At 41.0% G+C, this 16697-nt stretch overlaps 1 protein-coding gene across 2 annotated transcripts in view; it reads right to left on the reverse strand.

Annotated features, from left to right (window-relative positions):
* The window catches only part of cdh4 (cadherin 4, type 1, R-cadherin (retinal)), a 192603-nt gene that overhangs the window by 37001 nt on the left and 138905 nt on the right, over positions 1-16697 (reverse strand). For both annotated transcript variants that reach the window (XM_069153622.1, XM_069153693.1), the window contains exon 6: positions 4583-4738. In XM_069153622.1, coding sequence (XP_069009723.1) covers positions 4583-4738 — 156 coding nt within the window. The remainder of the gene's footprint in view (positions 1-4582; positions 4739-16697) is intronic.

Consider the following 16697-nt stretch of genomic DNA (forward strand, 5'->3'; position numbering starts at 1 on the left):
TGGGGGTGTGGGGGCTTGAACAGGGAGGACTGACAAAAGCAATCATTATCTACAGTGGGATGTCTTAATCTCTACCACTACTGTTATACACCTTCTACTTCCCACCAATCCCCACTAATGATATCTAACATAACGCAGAGCTTTGTAATAGCCCTGGAACCCAACCGGCACCGTTCACCGTGACTTACATTACTCTCATTCAATTGCTTTGAAATTTATATCCTCGACAGAAATGTTATTCAATCACAGCTTGGCTTGGTAAATGGAGAAGGGCTCTCATTCTGGCTAAAACCGACACGCTGGCAGCAAAATATTTTGTCTGCACACAGTTGAGGAGAATCTGCCTGTCAGCCTATTTACAGGAAGTCATGATGTATTGTGGGGTGACATGAAAGATTGAATGGCGGCACCTGCCTTCACTGAAACACAACTAATCATGTCGGTTTTTCTGCCTGCCTGTCAGGGATGTATCAAACCATACCCAAACACGCTGCCGCCAGAGCATTCCCAAACGCATCCAAATACCGATTCAGACACGTGTTTACGCATATTAACATGGACATTGACAAACACAAAGACACACGCTGGGGAGGCACACACAGCCAATCAAAAGAGCCCTCTTTAGCCACTTAATGATCCTCAAGATGCTAGTTTTCCATTGGCTGGAGCACAGCAAACAAACATGGAGAGGAGACCCAACAAACAAACAAACCCAATCTGTTTTCTCAGCTGTGAACACTGCATGCTGCGGATGTGTGACTGCCTCAGTGCAATGGCGTGTGTGCGAATGTGCGATAATGATAGTGCATTTTTAAAAAAAATCTTTTTGTGTATGTATGTTTTGTCCTTTATGCCTGTTTTTTTTGTGTGTGTCTGTGTGTCCCTGTATATTTGATTATCTTTCCATATTTGTGTCCATCTTTACGTTCACATATCTGCGCGTGTCTTGTGTGTGTGTTCTTGGATGGCTATTTATGTCTGTCTGTGATTGTGTGCTCAACGGAGGAGTTGGAAATGTGCTCTAAGGGCCTGGAGGAGTGCGTGTTGTGCAGACTGCAAATATATGTGTGAAGTATCAGTATTCTGCAGGGTGAGCTTTAGTATAACTGTACCAACTACAGAGGAGACATTTTGTTTGTACCTGCCTCATTGGCTCCAAAATATAAGTATACTTGCTTTGTACTTAATGATTTTGTACTGAATTGTGTATGTGGTACTTTTTTCATTCTGCTGAACTATTGTTGTTATTGCAGTCCAACATGCTAGCTTTATATAACTATAGAGAGCTTCTAAACTAATTAGATATAGTTCATGCTACTATATCCAATATTATTTTTAGCCACTGGGGACGGTACTGCTGGTCCCATTCAGTTGATCCAGACTAAAATGGGAACTATTGGCTTCACATACAACTTAGTCAAGATATTTAATAGGTTGTGTTTAATGATCTAAATGCAGTGCTAAAGCACATGGTACAAGTGCATTTAGGGCGTGTCGTAATTAGTTTTTGCTAGTTTGACAGCAGATAATCTGAGTGCAAAGTAAGGCTCATGGTTCAAAGAGGTTGAACTTTTTGCTCGTATTAATCAGGGTATGCTTTGGGTGTATTATGAAATCTGCCCTTTAAAAGACAATTGCACTTGCACCTTGACAGATTGCTATTATAATGATAGATTTGCCAAATAGTAGTGAATTATCTGCAGAGGAAACACATCTGTTTGTAGGTAGAGCAGATTAATGTACTCAATGATATCGTTCACATTGTAATCATTTCATTTTTCATCTTTGCATGTTTGTGCCCTATTACATGTGCATAGCAACCAGAGTGTACACCTACCTGCAGTATCTAGGCGCATATGACTAACTTTATAATGTGCCACTGAAACAACAGTAATATACTGCACCAGCGATTTAAAACCAGGTATTTGTTCGTCAATTGCTTTCCGCTGCCTTAAGACAACCACCAACAATGCACCTGACCATACATCATTTTGAGATCGACACGCCCATGCACACTCAGATGGGTGACACTACATTTGCAATTTAAACAACATGGGTGCTTGTGGGACAACTGTGTCAGTGTTAAAACTAGCAAAGGCAGTTCGGCTGCGCTCAGCACCACTTGGTGCCACTTTGTGCTGCCGGATGCTGCTTGGTGCTGGGTATAACATAGAGTCTGATGATGATCCTCTGATTTTTTTTCCTCCTGTGCCAGCAGCATGTCAAAGTTTCCAATTATTCAGTGAAATATTTAAAGATCTACCTGATGGAATGGCACAAACTTCTGTGGGAGATGTCACCCTTGGTGATCCTTGGAATTTTCAGGGCCATTGGGTTAAAATTCCAGTTTTTCCACAAATTTTGTTCAAGACTAAATACCTGCTAAATGACTGACATTCCCATTAGCTGTAGTTAGTTTTTAAAACTATTAATATATTTATATGCTAAGAAAATAGTGCAAATGCTAATGTTGTAACAACAAAACACCAACATGTTAACATTGTCATTCTTCTGTCATTCAGCTGCTACCATGACTGTGGACTCGTTTTGTTGTTTAATATCAATATAAATGATCAAAATCCTAATTTATTCTGATATTATCACATTTTATTTATCATACATTTGTTGCCAGTTGAACACATATGTACATATCAGTTGTTTGTGAGTAGTGCATCCATGTACTGTAAAACACAAACATAAACCCTCCTTGTACAATGAAGAACATGCATTAATGCTAACAAAAATGAAGTGAAAAAAAAATCACAGACATTTTTTTATTTGCTCAATTCTCCTCTTGCCCTGCTGCCTCACAGCAGCTCTGTCTGACAAAACTGAAGCTCAGGCTAACACCCACTCTCCTCACCTCACAGATCACTTCCCCCTGGTGCTAGTCTGTCAAAAACAGCAGCCTCGTCTCTCTTTTCTCTTGAACCCAAAACTAACAAGCAAAGTTTGGCCTACGAGAGCGCAGCAGTGCTGGGAACTTCCTGTCAAGTTGAAAGAAAGTGAGCCATGGACCAAATTTCCCCTGTGTCAAATGCTGGCTGCATTCTCCCGCACTAAATCATACATCACATCACAAGCAGCATGGGTCTACGGAGTCTAAATAGGAGGCACATTCAGCTTGAAGTGCCCTCAACCTAACATGCTGTTTTCACTACAGGCCGTGTCAAATAAGAACTGTTTACTGAGCAGCTGTCCTTTTCCAGGGAACAATAACCTGGCTGCTTTATTGATCCCAATTTGCTGGTTGAGTGTAAGGGCAGCGAATGGAGAGACAACAAAAACGCACATAAGGCAGTGTCTAGGGCCTGAAAGGAGCAGGTAAGGCTCATTTGAAACTAAATGGAACACACACACTTAAACACACAGAAAACAAACCAATCAAGACAATGATGTAGAGCTTTGTATTGGTTTATACTCAGTGCAGCTGAGCAGTGTGTGTGTGTGTGTGTGTGTGTGTGTGTGTGTGTGTGTGTGTGTGTGTGTGTGTGTGTATGTAGCAATGTTGGTAATATGTGCACACTGCTGAGTGTGTGTGCACTGAAAAAAGCCCCACACTCCCCCATCAGATTCCTTCCTTCCTCCTAAGACAGGAGCTTTTGAATTAGCTCTATCAGCAGCACAGCCATCTATCACGCTGACAGGCACGCAGGCTTTGTGAGTCTGACACTGTGCTTACCTTGAGTGGAGGTGTTCGTCTTTGCTGATACAAATTGAAACCTGTAATGTGTGTATATGTACCAATGGCCTAGCCTTAACACAAGTTTCATGCAGTCTGCATATTTAATTCAAACATCCAGAGAGCCATTTAACCCGAGGTTTCCAGAGAGGCCAGTTATGAACTCAACCCTTCAGTTTCTTGTTTGTTTGTGTGTGTGTGTGTGTGTGTGTGTGTGTGTGTGTGTGTGTGTGTGTGTGTGTGTGATGAGGAACCCATATTGGCCACATGCAGGCTAACTGCAGCTGTCAGCCTGCCCTGTTTAACAGGCCAGCTGCTCAGAGTGCATGAGGTGAGTGTGCAACAATGTGTGGGCCTGCTGTACACAAAGGAAACGTGGGAGACATGTACAGAAAGTGAGAGGGAATGGGAAAGAAGAAGACACATCGTTTATGAATCAGCATGCCATACGTGGACACACAAACACGTACGCACCCATCCGAAGCCGCACCTCCTCATTACCTCTGATGGTTAGAACAAAGACAACAGTTTTCTTGCACTCTGCCTTGGTTCCCTTTCTTGCTCTCTGTGCTATCCATCCTGTGCTGCTCTGTGCAGCTAAACCTCAATCTAAACAGCAGCTTATGAAGCAGTGTGTTTTGTCAAGGCATTCTTCATTTCATTCCTGGCTTCAGCATCAATCAAGGCCTGGAAAGGCTGGTGTGAAGGTAGTGCACAAAAGAACAGCAAGTCCTCTGAATGTGCTCTGACTCGTTTTGTTTTGGCATGAAAGGTAGATGGGGAAGAGAGAAGCCAAGGCACATTTCCACAGGGATAATTGGGAGATAATGGGACAGATGTAAGTGGAGCCAGAGGGGAAACAGAAACAGACAAGGCAGCAGACAGTCGTTTCTTCCTTACATGGAAGGAGGCTCTCTCCTCTCTGTCCAGGGGTTGGGTGACAAACATGTTGCCGCTGATGGGATCTATGTTGTAGATACCACTCGGGGGCTGATCAGCGCCTGCTCCGGTGATGCTGTAGCGGATGCCAACATCCTTATCCTGATCTGAGCGGATCTGAGGAGAACCAGAGAAACAAGTTCAGCAGAGAGGAAAATCTGTTTTTTCAGCCCTGGCTTTTCAGGCTTTCCCTGCACTCACAACAAAAAAAGTACAAAATGTTCACAGTATGTCACATAAATTGTCAAAAGCACATTGTGAAGCAAAACCAAAAGTTTGAGAGAAAACTGGGAGTACGTGGGATGTTTGATGGATACATTGATGATAACATTTCCACAGCAAGCTTGCTTTTGTGCTAACACTTTGAACTTACAGCCTGAAGGTGAAAATAGAAGATTTAACGGTGTAGCGAGAGAAATAGATCTACTGCCTGACGGTTTTTATCCAGCCTGGGGAGTTTTTGGTTTTCTTTACCTTCATGGCCGCAACTCAGCAGACCTTGAACAAGTGTAAAAGGACCCTATGTCCAGCTATGACGTAATTTCTGATAGCTACCTTTCTGAATTATGAAAAACTGATTCATTCCTTTATCAGCTAAATCCGCTCGCATTCAATATCTCAATGTGTATGCAACACCTTTAACACCTCAGATGTCTTACAGAACTCAAAATGTGACATTTACAGGAGTGATATACAGATTCAGTATTAATTGCTCCTCTGCCATAGCAATACAAATATCAATATTTTTGTTAAGTGCCTTGCAGACTTAAAAAAGAAGATAAAAGGAATGTAGCATTTCTTTTGGGATTGATTTTCAGTGGGCTTTGAGGACTCTACTGTGTAACCAAACAATGCAACAACATCAATATGGCATCAGTTAAATTGTTGGCTCTAAAAGTGTTACTAAGTTGGCCTTTTTTCAAAAATGACAAAAAGCTTTGAGGTATTTGGTCTATTGGACTGCTACTGTGATAATAAACACGGTGTGTGCCCCCATAAATGGCAGAAAAGAAACAACTTTTTGCACATTTGCAGCAACATTTTCACTCAAACTGTATTCAGGACGCTGAGTGTTGAGGGATTAAACGAAAAGTTTGACATTTTGAGAAATAGTTTTTTTTGGTGCTTTTTTACACAAAATGACGAGCAAACCGACAGCTGGTTAGCTTAGCTTAACATACTGCAAAGGCTAGAAAAGAGTGAAACAACTGGCTTGTCTCAGAGGTAATGAAACTCACCATATGGCAAGTCTTAAATCGACAGTATACCATTAAAGAAAACTAAAAAACAAGTGTTGCTTTGACTCTTTGGTTTTTGTACCAATTAATCTCCCTGCTTCCAATCTTACATATGTTAACCGAAGACTTTTGCTCAGACTTTACTTTAAGTGCTTGTGACTTGTGTTGTTATTTGGCGCAATATAAATAACATGTATTTTAATTTGAATCGAAGCATCTGGTGGCATTAATATTCTCATCTAACTTTTAGCAAATAAGCGTACTTTGCATCAAAATATTCCATTAACTTTTTAATCATGCTACACATCATTCTGTAATTGTGTGCGTGTCTGTATGACCAGAGTTTAGAGCAAATCAATACGGACAGGCTTGGTTATCAAAGGACACACAATAATTGAAGAAATATTTTTCATGTAATTGCAAGTGACCCTTATGGAACCACAAGTTAAGTGATCCATTATTATCAATATTATTTGAACGGGGATATTTTCAACATGCAGAGACTGCATGAAATAAAACACACATAAAAATACATGCAAAATAACATACACATCAAGACAAATTAATATTACATTACATTTTAGTTTCATTCGATTCCAGCACACCTTCACAAATATGAATTCAGCCTGTAATTATGTGGAAATCTGCTTGTGTGGAACAATGTCATTGGTAGTCAAACAATATCTGCTTGCAACTGCTCTTAGGGTCAATATATGCGAGGTGAGTAGTTTTATTTCAGGTGATTTTCCTCAGATTTTTTCATTTAAAGTGCTAAAACTACATGAAATTACTATAAATATATAATCTTTAAAGTCTGAAACATAAAATATGATTTTTTGTGCCTATGAGGTTTTTTTTTTTTCCATCCCTAGAAATCGTCTCTGTGGGTTTGTGGTCATTGTTATGCTGCAGAATGAATTTGCAACCAATGAGATTCTTCCCTGAAATAAATATCTAATAAATAAGAAGCTAACCATCTAGACTTCATAAAACCTCTGCAAAGTTCCAATTACAGTAGTCAATAACTCCCTAAACCCTGTACTTTACAGGGATTTTGGGGGGGATTATGTTAAAGCAGCCTGAATAGTTGATTGTGTGTTGTACGGCAGCAACTGACAATTAGTTACATTATCAATTAATCTGCAGAATATTTTCACAATGGATGCATCGACAATTCTGTCTATGAAATGCACAAAAGTTGTACAAAAAGGCTCATTTCCAAACTCAAAGGTAACACATTTAAATTCTTCGTTTTGACAGTCCAAACCCCAAAGTTCAGTATCAGACAGAAAAGCGTAAAATGTGCACATTTATGTAGCTGACTGTTTCACACAAGTCATCAGAATACTTGCCAATTATTTTTTTGGTCAATTAGTTTGTTGGTGTTTCAGCTTTACTTAAAAATAGAAAGATTTGAACCAAATATAATCAATATTTACCTGACTCGAACCTCAGGTTCTGAACACAACAGTGCGTTGACACATTTTTTGGGAGGGGCGGGAGGGGATTGAACCATCACTATGGTTACTAGTCAGAGGGACTAATCAAAGAGTCAAATGGAGAAAAAAAAAGAAGGCTTGACTTTTATTTCTCTCTATCTTTCTCTTCCCCTCCTATGCAATTTTCCTGGTCTGTGGGGCTGCAGATCATGCATGAAAATGAAATTACTTCATCCGTTCAGCAGTGACGGCGGCTGCTGCATAAAACATTTCTCTGTTTGAACATGATACCCTCTCTCTTAATTTTCAACGTGGTGCTCCCACACCCACAGCGCAGCACTCTGCTGTAGCTTTGACAGCCGCAATTTTCATTTCCAGAGCTCACTTCACACAGGATCCATTTGTGGACCCTGCAGGTTCGGGCGTAATGTACACTGCACAACTTCTATCAATCAGTAAACTTAGACTGCTCTAATTGGCATACATGCAATCACTGTAGCATGATGAGGATACTGTAAGACTAATTGCATTTATCATTCACAATGCCCACCATCTGCCAATCAAAGCAGAGTGAAATTATGGCATATATAATAACATCATTTGATCATTCACCCTCATCATCAGTGTCATCTGTTTAGATAAAAGACAGATAATGGAGCAGAACTGACAGATTATGCGTTTCTGTAATGAGAACATTCCTGAGAAACCCTGTGTATTATAATGATAATAATAATAAACTTAAATTTGTATAGAACCTTTCGAACAAGAAATGCAGGTCAAAGTGCTTTACAGCAAAGATCATTACATGCAGTGTTTGACACAAGAACAGATATAAAGGAACATATAAAAATATAGAAAATAAATTAGATACATAAAAACAGATAAAATGCTGAAAAGGAGACAAACACGTTAAGGGCTCACTGTTCAAAACCAGAAGAAATGAACTGAGGCAAACCACAAAGAAGCCCATCTGCTTGAGCTGCAGAGACATGCAAAAAAACACAAAGAAGAAGAACAAAAAAAAAGGTTTGCTATCCTGCATCTGCTATTTTTGCATGAGTCTTTCCTAGGTGCATACAAGGCAGCTTGTAGCCTTGTATGTGTGGTTAGTGAAGTGTTTGACAGGTACAGTAAGAGATTCTCTGTGCGAGCACCAGTGCTTGGATCAAGAGGACCAGCTCAGTTCAATAATTTAGACGGCCGTCATGTGGGAAACATACTTATGAAATTTTCACCTGCCACGGGTCTGTGATTCTCCGACATGTGCACGGTTGCTTGCTGAGCGCGTGTGTGAATGTGAGTGTGTGTTTGTGTGCAATCTGTCTCTTTTGCTGCAAGTTCAAAGCTGACTGTGTATAGTTGGCACGTCGGTATAATAGCCCCAAGAGGAGACAAAGGAGCTCTTACACGTCATGCAGCCTCTGCTTCTGCTTAAAATTCCACATCGAGGCCACCTGAGACTAGATGTCACATTTGCTGCTGTCTCTTAATGAAGAGTCTTTATATCAATAAATTGAATAAATGAAGAAGCATGGCTTCTTGGAGTCCGGGGAATCCCATGAGTGACAACTGCTCAATTGAGCCATTTGATTAGAATGGTAATGATGAAAGCTTGGATTTCTGTCCTCTCTATGTCTATCTATCGCTATATTTAATTCTCCCTCTTACTTCAGTACCTCCGAGCAGATACAACAGCTACTAATCACACTAAAAATGGCTTGGAGAGGCAGATGTAAGGGACTTAACTGGCTGTCTGTCTCCGTCAGATCAGACCACACATCAGATAAGTGACCTATTTGTAGCTCTTTGAGAGTGATTTCCTTGATTACTGACAACTGCAAGGATCCTGTGGGACAAGCTATCAGCGTGAGAAGAAAGATGGAGAGGGATGGAGGCAGCAAGACACATGGAGCAAAAGCAGTGGGGAGTTGGGGAAAATTAGATGAAGAATTAGTGTTCTGCTAAAACTCCTCAGGGTGACACACGGCACACAAACAGATAGAGGGAATGGAAAGGAATACATTTCCATTTATTGAGCATAGCGGCTGGTTGCCTAATTAGCGCACTGTGAAGTTTCAGTCTGTCCAGATCTCCTTTAATTGATCCAATCCTGTATGATCACCCTATCTGCATAAGTAGTTTGATGCTAACATAAGCAGGGACTAATTTGGTGTTTATTTGTTATTACTGTGTTTCATCCATTTACTATATGTCTGACGTATCTCTAGCAACATAGCACAATGAACAAAGCAGCATTCTGCTACGTAAGAGACAAGCACATGTGCAGCTCTTTCTCTGGTCGCATTTTGCTTCCAGGTACCAACTATCCCTCAACCATGAAGTCATTAGGGCAGTGTGCTACAGGCACCTACGGGATATTTAAGGGTTACTGTGTGCTGTGGGATAATGTCACACAATAATGTGAATCTGTGGTTTACACTCTTTAATAGCCTCTTTTATGTCTCATTCACACTTGATGGTTCAGCACCCCCCCCCCCCCACCCCCTTCTCTTTCTCTTTATGTTGTAGCTCTTTATGGGTTCAGTCACCTCAGTTTGCCGTTAGGGCACGTCAAACGCCACCCCCCGGGTTACAGAGGCTTATAAAACACCTACACTGTTATAATGGGGACAATGCTGCTTGTTGTTGCCTCTGATGACCACTTTTTTTTTTTTTTTTTTAATTAATCACGCTGAAAAAACAACAACTCTCCTTCACTTCAGATTGAAAATGTGCAAATGTCACATATGCATAAAAAATATGGAGTCTTTGAATGTCTTTCATGACTGTAAATGAATAAACAGTCAGTTGACCTAGGTCCCGTCCTTTAGAGCTGCTATACAATCTGTTTCATTGTAGTTTGTGGACTAATTTGCACAGTATTTAGTGGAACAATCTTTTTTTTTTTTTATCAACTTTAAATATGTAGTGCATCACCATTACAACAAAACAGTGAAGCCTTTCAACCCATGACCACCTTTACAATGTTAACTCTATTCTTCATACCTGCATTGTAGCGATTCTGGAAATGCAGACTAAATTCATTAATTAAAATTGCCTTTGGGTTTATCTGAAAAGTACAACAATTTTCCTTGTCGTAACTGTCGTAACTAGTCATTACTTTCCATTACTTAATACTTGTCATCACATTTGTGACCTGGACACCTGTGATTGTTAATCCATACATAAAAACAGCATGGTAAAGAGAAAGGTAGTTTGGTTAGCGGGAGAGTTGCCTCCTCAAAGTATTTACTGTATGCAGATAGCTACACAAGCAATAATCCAGGCGACTAATTTAGAGGATACTGTTAGTCAAATTTAGAGATAAGTATTTTAAAAATATTTGCATCACTTGAATCTTTATATCTCAAATGCAAAGTTAGCATGATTCATAGTCAGACTAGACAGAGCTCTGAAAATAATACCCAGGTTGATAAATAACAGAATTTTCCTTAAATGTCACTGATGACACTTCAGGACACTTATTATAGTTATTACAGTTTGGTATGAAGGATAAGTACGTTTGAAGGATGGTTAATGTTCAGTAGATAAATGCAGAGAAGCCAAAAGTAATGACATTTCTATGCTGAGATCAATTATAGGAGGAAATTCTGCCAACCACTTATGGCACAGACATGGTATGACTGAGCTGTCAACCAGAATTAAGACAGCAACTGCCAAATATCTGGATGCCTTTAATAGAACCTACTTACTGACTGGATTCCTCATATACTGACAAGCCTGCTTTTAGCCTCTGTCTTCTGCTCTGAACCACTAATTTATATACGAACAGATGAACATAAGACATAACAATACGGTTATGTCTTCTGTTCAAAAATTCCGAATTTTTACTGTCCAAGATTAAAATAATGAGTCATTGCTCCGAGTCAGGATTAGTGTGAGGCATTCTGTTTGAGGAGCTGATGGTCGATTCATCATGAGGATTTAGTGTAAGCAGAAAACAATCATGAGATTTCTGACATTTTTAAACAGGCTTTTACAGATAACCAAATCTAATTTGCTCTCTGAAGCTCTTTGGCTCGTATGGCTTGAGTCAAATTTCCCTCAAGTCATCGGAATTTACAGTAATTTCAGCTGCAAGCTCATATGTCTAATTTCTAACTGCTCGACTGCTCCTTTTTACACGACTGCCGGCTGTCAACTTGGGGAATTGCTGGCAAGCTATTTAATGGCTATAAAATATGCTTTTAGTTTTTCTGTATGTTTCCATTGCAGATTCATAGCAGGTGTGGCACCTCAGTGAATACTTTGAAAGAAGGAAAATAACATTGTCATGCTGAAATACAGTGGGTACGGAAAGTATTCAGACCCCTTTAAATTTTTCACTCTTTGTTTCATTGCAGCCATTTGCTAAATTCAAAAAAGTTCATTTTATTTCTCATTAATGTACACTCAGCACCCCATGTTGACAGAAAAAAAACAGAAATGTAGAAATTTGTGCAAATTTATTAAAAAAGAAAAACTGACATATCACATGGTCATAAGTATTCAGACCCTTTGCTGTGACACTCATATTTAACTCACATGCTGTCCATTTCTTCTGATCCTCCTTGAGATGGTTCTACTCCTTCATTGGAGTCCAGCTGTGTTTAATTAAACTGATTGGACTTGATTAGGAAAGGCACACACCTGTCTATATAAGACCTTACAGCTCACAGTGCATGTCAGAGCAAGTGAGAATCATGAGGTCGAAGGAACTGTCCAAGGAGCTCAGAGACAGAATTGTGGCAAGGCACAGATCTGGCCAAGGTTACAAAATAATTTCTGCAGCACTCAAGGTTCCTAAGAGCACAGTGGCCTCCATAATCCTTAAATGGAAGAAGTTTGGGACGACCAGAACTCTTCCTAGACCTGGCCGTCCAGCCAAACTGAGCAATCGTGGGAGAAGAGCCTTGGTGAGAGAGGTAAAGAAGAACCCAAAGATCACTGTGGCTGAGCTCCAGAGATGCAGTAGGGAGATGGGAGAAAGTTCCACAAAGTCAACTATCACTGCAGCCCTCCACCAGTCGGGGCTTTATGGCAGAGTGGCCCGACGGAAGCCTCTCTTCAGTGCAAGACATATGAAAGCCCGCATAGAGTTTGCCAAAAAACACATGAAGGACTCCCAGACTATGAGAAATAAGATTCTCTGGTCTGATGAGACCAAGATTGAACTTTTTGGCGTTAATTCTAAGCGGTATGTGTGGAGAAAACCAGGCACTGCTCATCACCTGCCCAATACAATCCCAACAGTGAAACATGGTGGTGGCAGCATCATGCTATGGGGGTGTTTTTCAGCTGCAGGGACAGGATGACTGGTTGCAATTGAAGGAAAGATGAATGCGGCCAAGTACAGAGATATCCTGGAAGAAAACCTCTTCCAGAGTGCTCTGGACCTCAGACTGGGCCGAAGGTTCACCTTCCAACAAGACAATGACCCTAAGCACACAGCTAAAATAACAAAGGAGTGGCTTCGGAACAACTCTGTGACCATTCTTGACTGGCCCAGCCAGAGCCCTGACATAAACCCAATTGAGCATCTCTGGAGAGACCTGAAAATGGCTGTCCACCAACGTTCACCATCCAACCTGACGGAACTGGAGAGGATCTGCAAGGAAGAATGGCAGAGGATCCCCAAATCCAGGTGTGAAAAGCTTGTTGCATCATTCCCAAGAAGACTCATGGCTGTACGAGCTCAAAAGGGTGCTTCTACTCAATACTGAGCAAAGGGTCTGAATACTTATGATCATGTGATATTTCAGTTTTTCTTTTTTAATAAATTTGCACAAATTTCTACATTTCTGTTTTTTTCTGTCAAGATGGGGTGCTGAGTGTACATTAATGAGAAATAAAATGAACTTTTTTGATTTTAGCAAATGGCTGCAATGAAACAAAGAGTGAAAAATTTAAAGGGGTCTGAATACTTTCTGTACCCACTGTAGATGACTGTTTTTTTTTATCTGACTTCAGAGTCACCGCTGGGGTTAATTTTCCAATGTGACAACAAACCTTTGCACTCGTGGGGATGCTGGAATGGCTGCTAACGTGACTTACTGCGACTGGGTGTATTGCTATGTTAAACAGCATCATCAAAAGCATCTGTGCATCTGCGAACTACACAGGCATCCTTGAAAATCGCTCTGTTTGATAATGTCTCATCTTTCCCTGCTGTTTTACAGTATCTGTGTTCTCTTTGTTGAACATGAGGGAAATGGCAAAACTACACGCTTTTTAACTTCCTCTTAAATTTCAGTTTTGCATCGCTTTGATCCCTCCTGCTGCGTGCTTGTCACTCTTCAAAGCTGATGTGCCCTGCTTTTGATGGGAGAAGAGGAATTCAAATAGTCTGATAGGCCATCCACACAAACATCCAACAAAATGACATAGGAAGAAATAAGAAAGCGGAGGATGAAAGAAATGGAGAGATGGGCTGACAAAATGGAGACAAAATTTCCAATTAGGGAAAACATGGGACCTCAAGTTTTTTACCTTCAAACTTTCCTTCCCGCAAAATACAATAACAACCTTACACGCAGGAGTGTGGTGATAAAATGGGGTTGAGGCACGTCAGATAGGAATGATTTAAAAAATAGTCAAATAGGAGGTGTGTGTGAGAGAAGCTGCTGAGAGCTCAGGTTTAATATATCTCAGGTGAGATCCATTAACAGCCACCATGGCACACAGTTATTCTTGATACTCATAAAGAACAGCACGCAGGCAGGCTAGTCCATTATGGATCGGAAACTGAATGGGAAATGAACCGAGCTTCATACAGCTCGCGAATATCCATTTATTTTTGCCTTAAACACCTTCCTTTGTATTTGGTGTGCTCTCCAATTCAGTCTGTATTTGTGCTGTCTGTCTTTCTCTGTCTCTCACTCACTTGCCCTCTATTCTCCAATTTCTCCCGGTGGGGGAGGACGGACTGAGGGTCCTATCAATACAAATGGGTAAGAGTAATCACCGAAGGATGGTTTGTCTACTCTGGTACTGACACTGTTAATCATCCATTCTTCTCCACATTCAAACACAGTCAATTGAATTGAATCCTTTGAGTTCCTATAGTTTCCTGAGGTAATGTTTCAGTGAGGTAGATTTAAGGATAATAGAGTTTTGTTTTTTTCCTTGACAATTTAAGGGAACAAAGCTGAAGCCTTTTGGTGGTGATGTTTTTCTCCCTCCTGACTGTTAATGTGATGTATGAGAGGAAAAGACAATCCAGTTACAGATGACTGTGAAAAGAGAGAAGAAAACCTCTGAGACAGCAGAGGTATTGTCAAGTATTATGTCTTTTAATGAAGAGCAGTAGGCAATCTGAATGCCGCCAGCATATCCAATAAATACCCTTCGAACGAAACAGTTTGAAGCACTTCTAAAAACAGACAGGAAGTCTTTGGAGGAGAGATATTTTTTATCCTTAGCACATGGATCTGAAGTAGGTTCCTCAAATTTTGACTGTGAACCTTTCCGAGGTCTCTCTCTCTTAAACTCAAAAACCCCTTCCTTCCATCCTGAATGTCATTCATCATTACCCAGAACCGAAATAGAAGTCCCACAGCTTTAACATTTTGTACCTGCTCAAAAATAGATTAGATGCTTTCTCAAGCGCACACGCACGCATGCACACGCACATCACTGCCTCCACCTCAGACCATTAGCCAGACGGAGGAATGAAATGTAAGATTAGAAAAAAGGGGCAATTAGAGGGAGAACAAATATTAATGGAAGTTAAGAAGTGACTCACAAACCCAATTACGGCATTAGCCAGGCAATTTAGATGAGCTCTGCAAGAGGCGAGAATCCTGTTGAAATGTACCAGCCATCTCTCTGCATTAACAATGGCATTAATTCCCTGATTCACAGCGAGAGAGAAGAATAGAGCAAATGCAGCCATTCTGTCTCCCTTATAAAGAAAGCCACATTGCCTAATTCTGTAATGGGAATGTTGTCGGCAGAGGCCGACGAACTTGTCTTACCCACCAAAACAGACCACAGACCCCTGGAGAGATTCATCTCGTTAAATAACTCCTACTTTACTCAAGGCATCCCAAAACAAGGACGATAAGTAAACCATATTACAGGTCTTCCAGAGAAATATCCCACAAGATAATTACAAGTGAAGACATGGTTGGCGGCTGAAGGCCTGACTAATGGGAAAGAACAGATCATAAAGCGAAAGGTTGATAGATGGAGGGGGGAAGCGGCATAGAGACTTTTGCTGCTCTTGCACTTTTCCTCTCCACCTACCTCCATTGTCATTTTGCATCTCTCAACACAAGCTGCTGCCATCCTCTCCCATATGAGACATGCGGCCATGACAGCCTGGCCAATCAGCAACACCCTGAGGCTTGTTGAAAGCCCTTCTGGCATGCCCAAGGCTAGCGGCGTCCAACCAATCAGTTCGAGGCCAGGCTTGAAAGGAGGGCCATGCTTGGCCCAGGGAGCTGCCAAGGCTGCCAATGAGCGTCCGGAGGGGAGTTCGAGTGGCTCAGAGGGAGGCTGCCAGAGGGGTCAGAGTGGACGAGGGCAGACTGACAGTTATTTAGTGAGAGGCTGAGCTCTGTGTCACTCACAATAGCACTCAGCCTTTGTACCACTGGGCCGGCTCTAATGGGACTGTCACCTTCTAATTGTCCAACTGGGGATGCCGAGAATGACAAACAGACACCCACTCTCACACAAATACACAGACATACCCACAGAGACACACACACACACACACACACACACACACACACACACACACACACACACACACACACACAGACACAGGCATCAACCAGCAAACAAAAGCCCACGTGCACAAATGTTTACACACAAACACAAATTTTTATGCTGCAGGAGATTTGGGTTTCTAAAATTCTCACAAAGCCCTGAGTGACTGGACAGAACTGCCCTCACAGGTAAGGCCTCGGGCTAATTTATATATTACACATGGTGAGAGTGTATTAAAAAGCCCTGTAATGGTGAGATTATCCCATTTTGCATGAATTTACTTTTTTGGTCATTTGGGACGACTGCATAAAGCTGTAAACATGACACCGACACATTGAGAGCAGACACGGAGCAACATTAGTCTCTAAAGGGAGTCATGTTTGTATCCACCTGAAAAATGTAACTCCAACGTTTACTCTCCATTTGGCTCTGTGGTATCCACCAGCTCTTAAAAAAACACCTGCCTTTTTAGCAAAATACAACAAGTCAATAACTTTGACTGGTGTTTGGCTTTGGATGGAAACAATGCTCACGAGACTGGTGGGAGTGAATGAAAGTAGTATAAATGAGGTCAGTGAAACAAGAACAATGAGCTAGAGTAGGCGAAAAAGCTGTAGAGCCAAGGAACTGTGGAGTCAATATAAAAATGGATGAGTTTAGCGTCAAAGTTTATTTTACTATCCA

This window comes from Embiotoca jacksoni, unplaced genomic scaffold, assembly GCF_022577435.1.
Source record: "Embiotoca jacksoni isolate LCO1_2020_lvr unplaced genomic scaffold, fEmbJac1.0.p SCAF_1, whole genome shotgun sequence".
NCBI classification, from domain to species: domain Eukaryota; kingdom Metazoa; phylum Chordata; class Actinopteri; family Embiotocidae; genus Embiotoca; species Embiotoca jacksoni.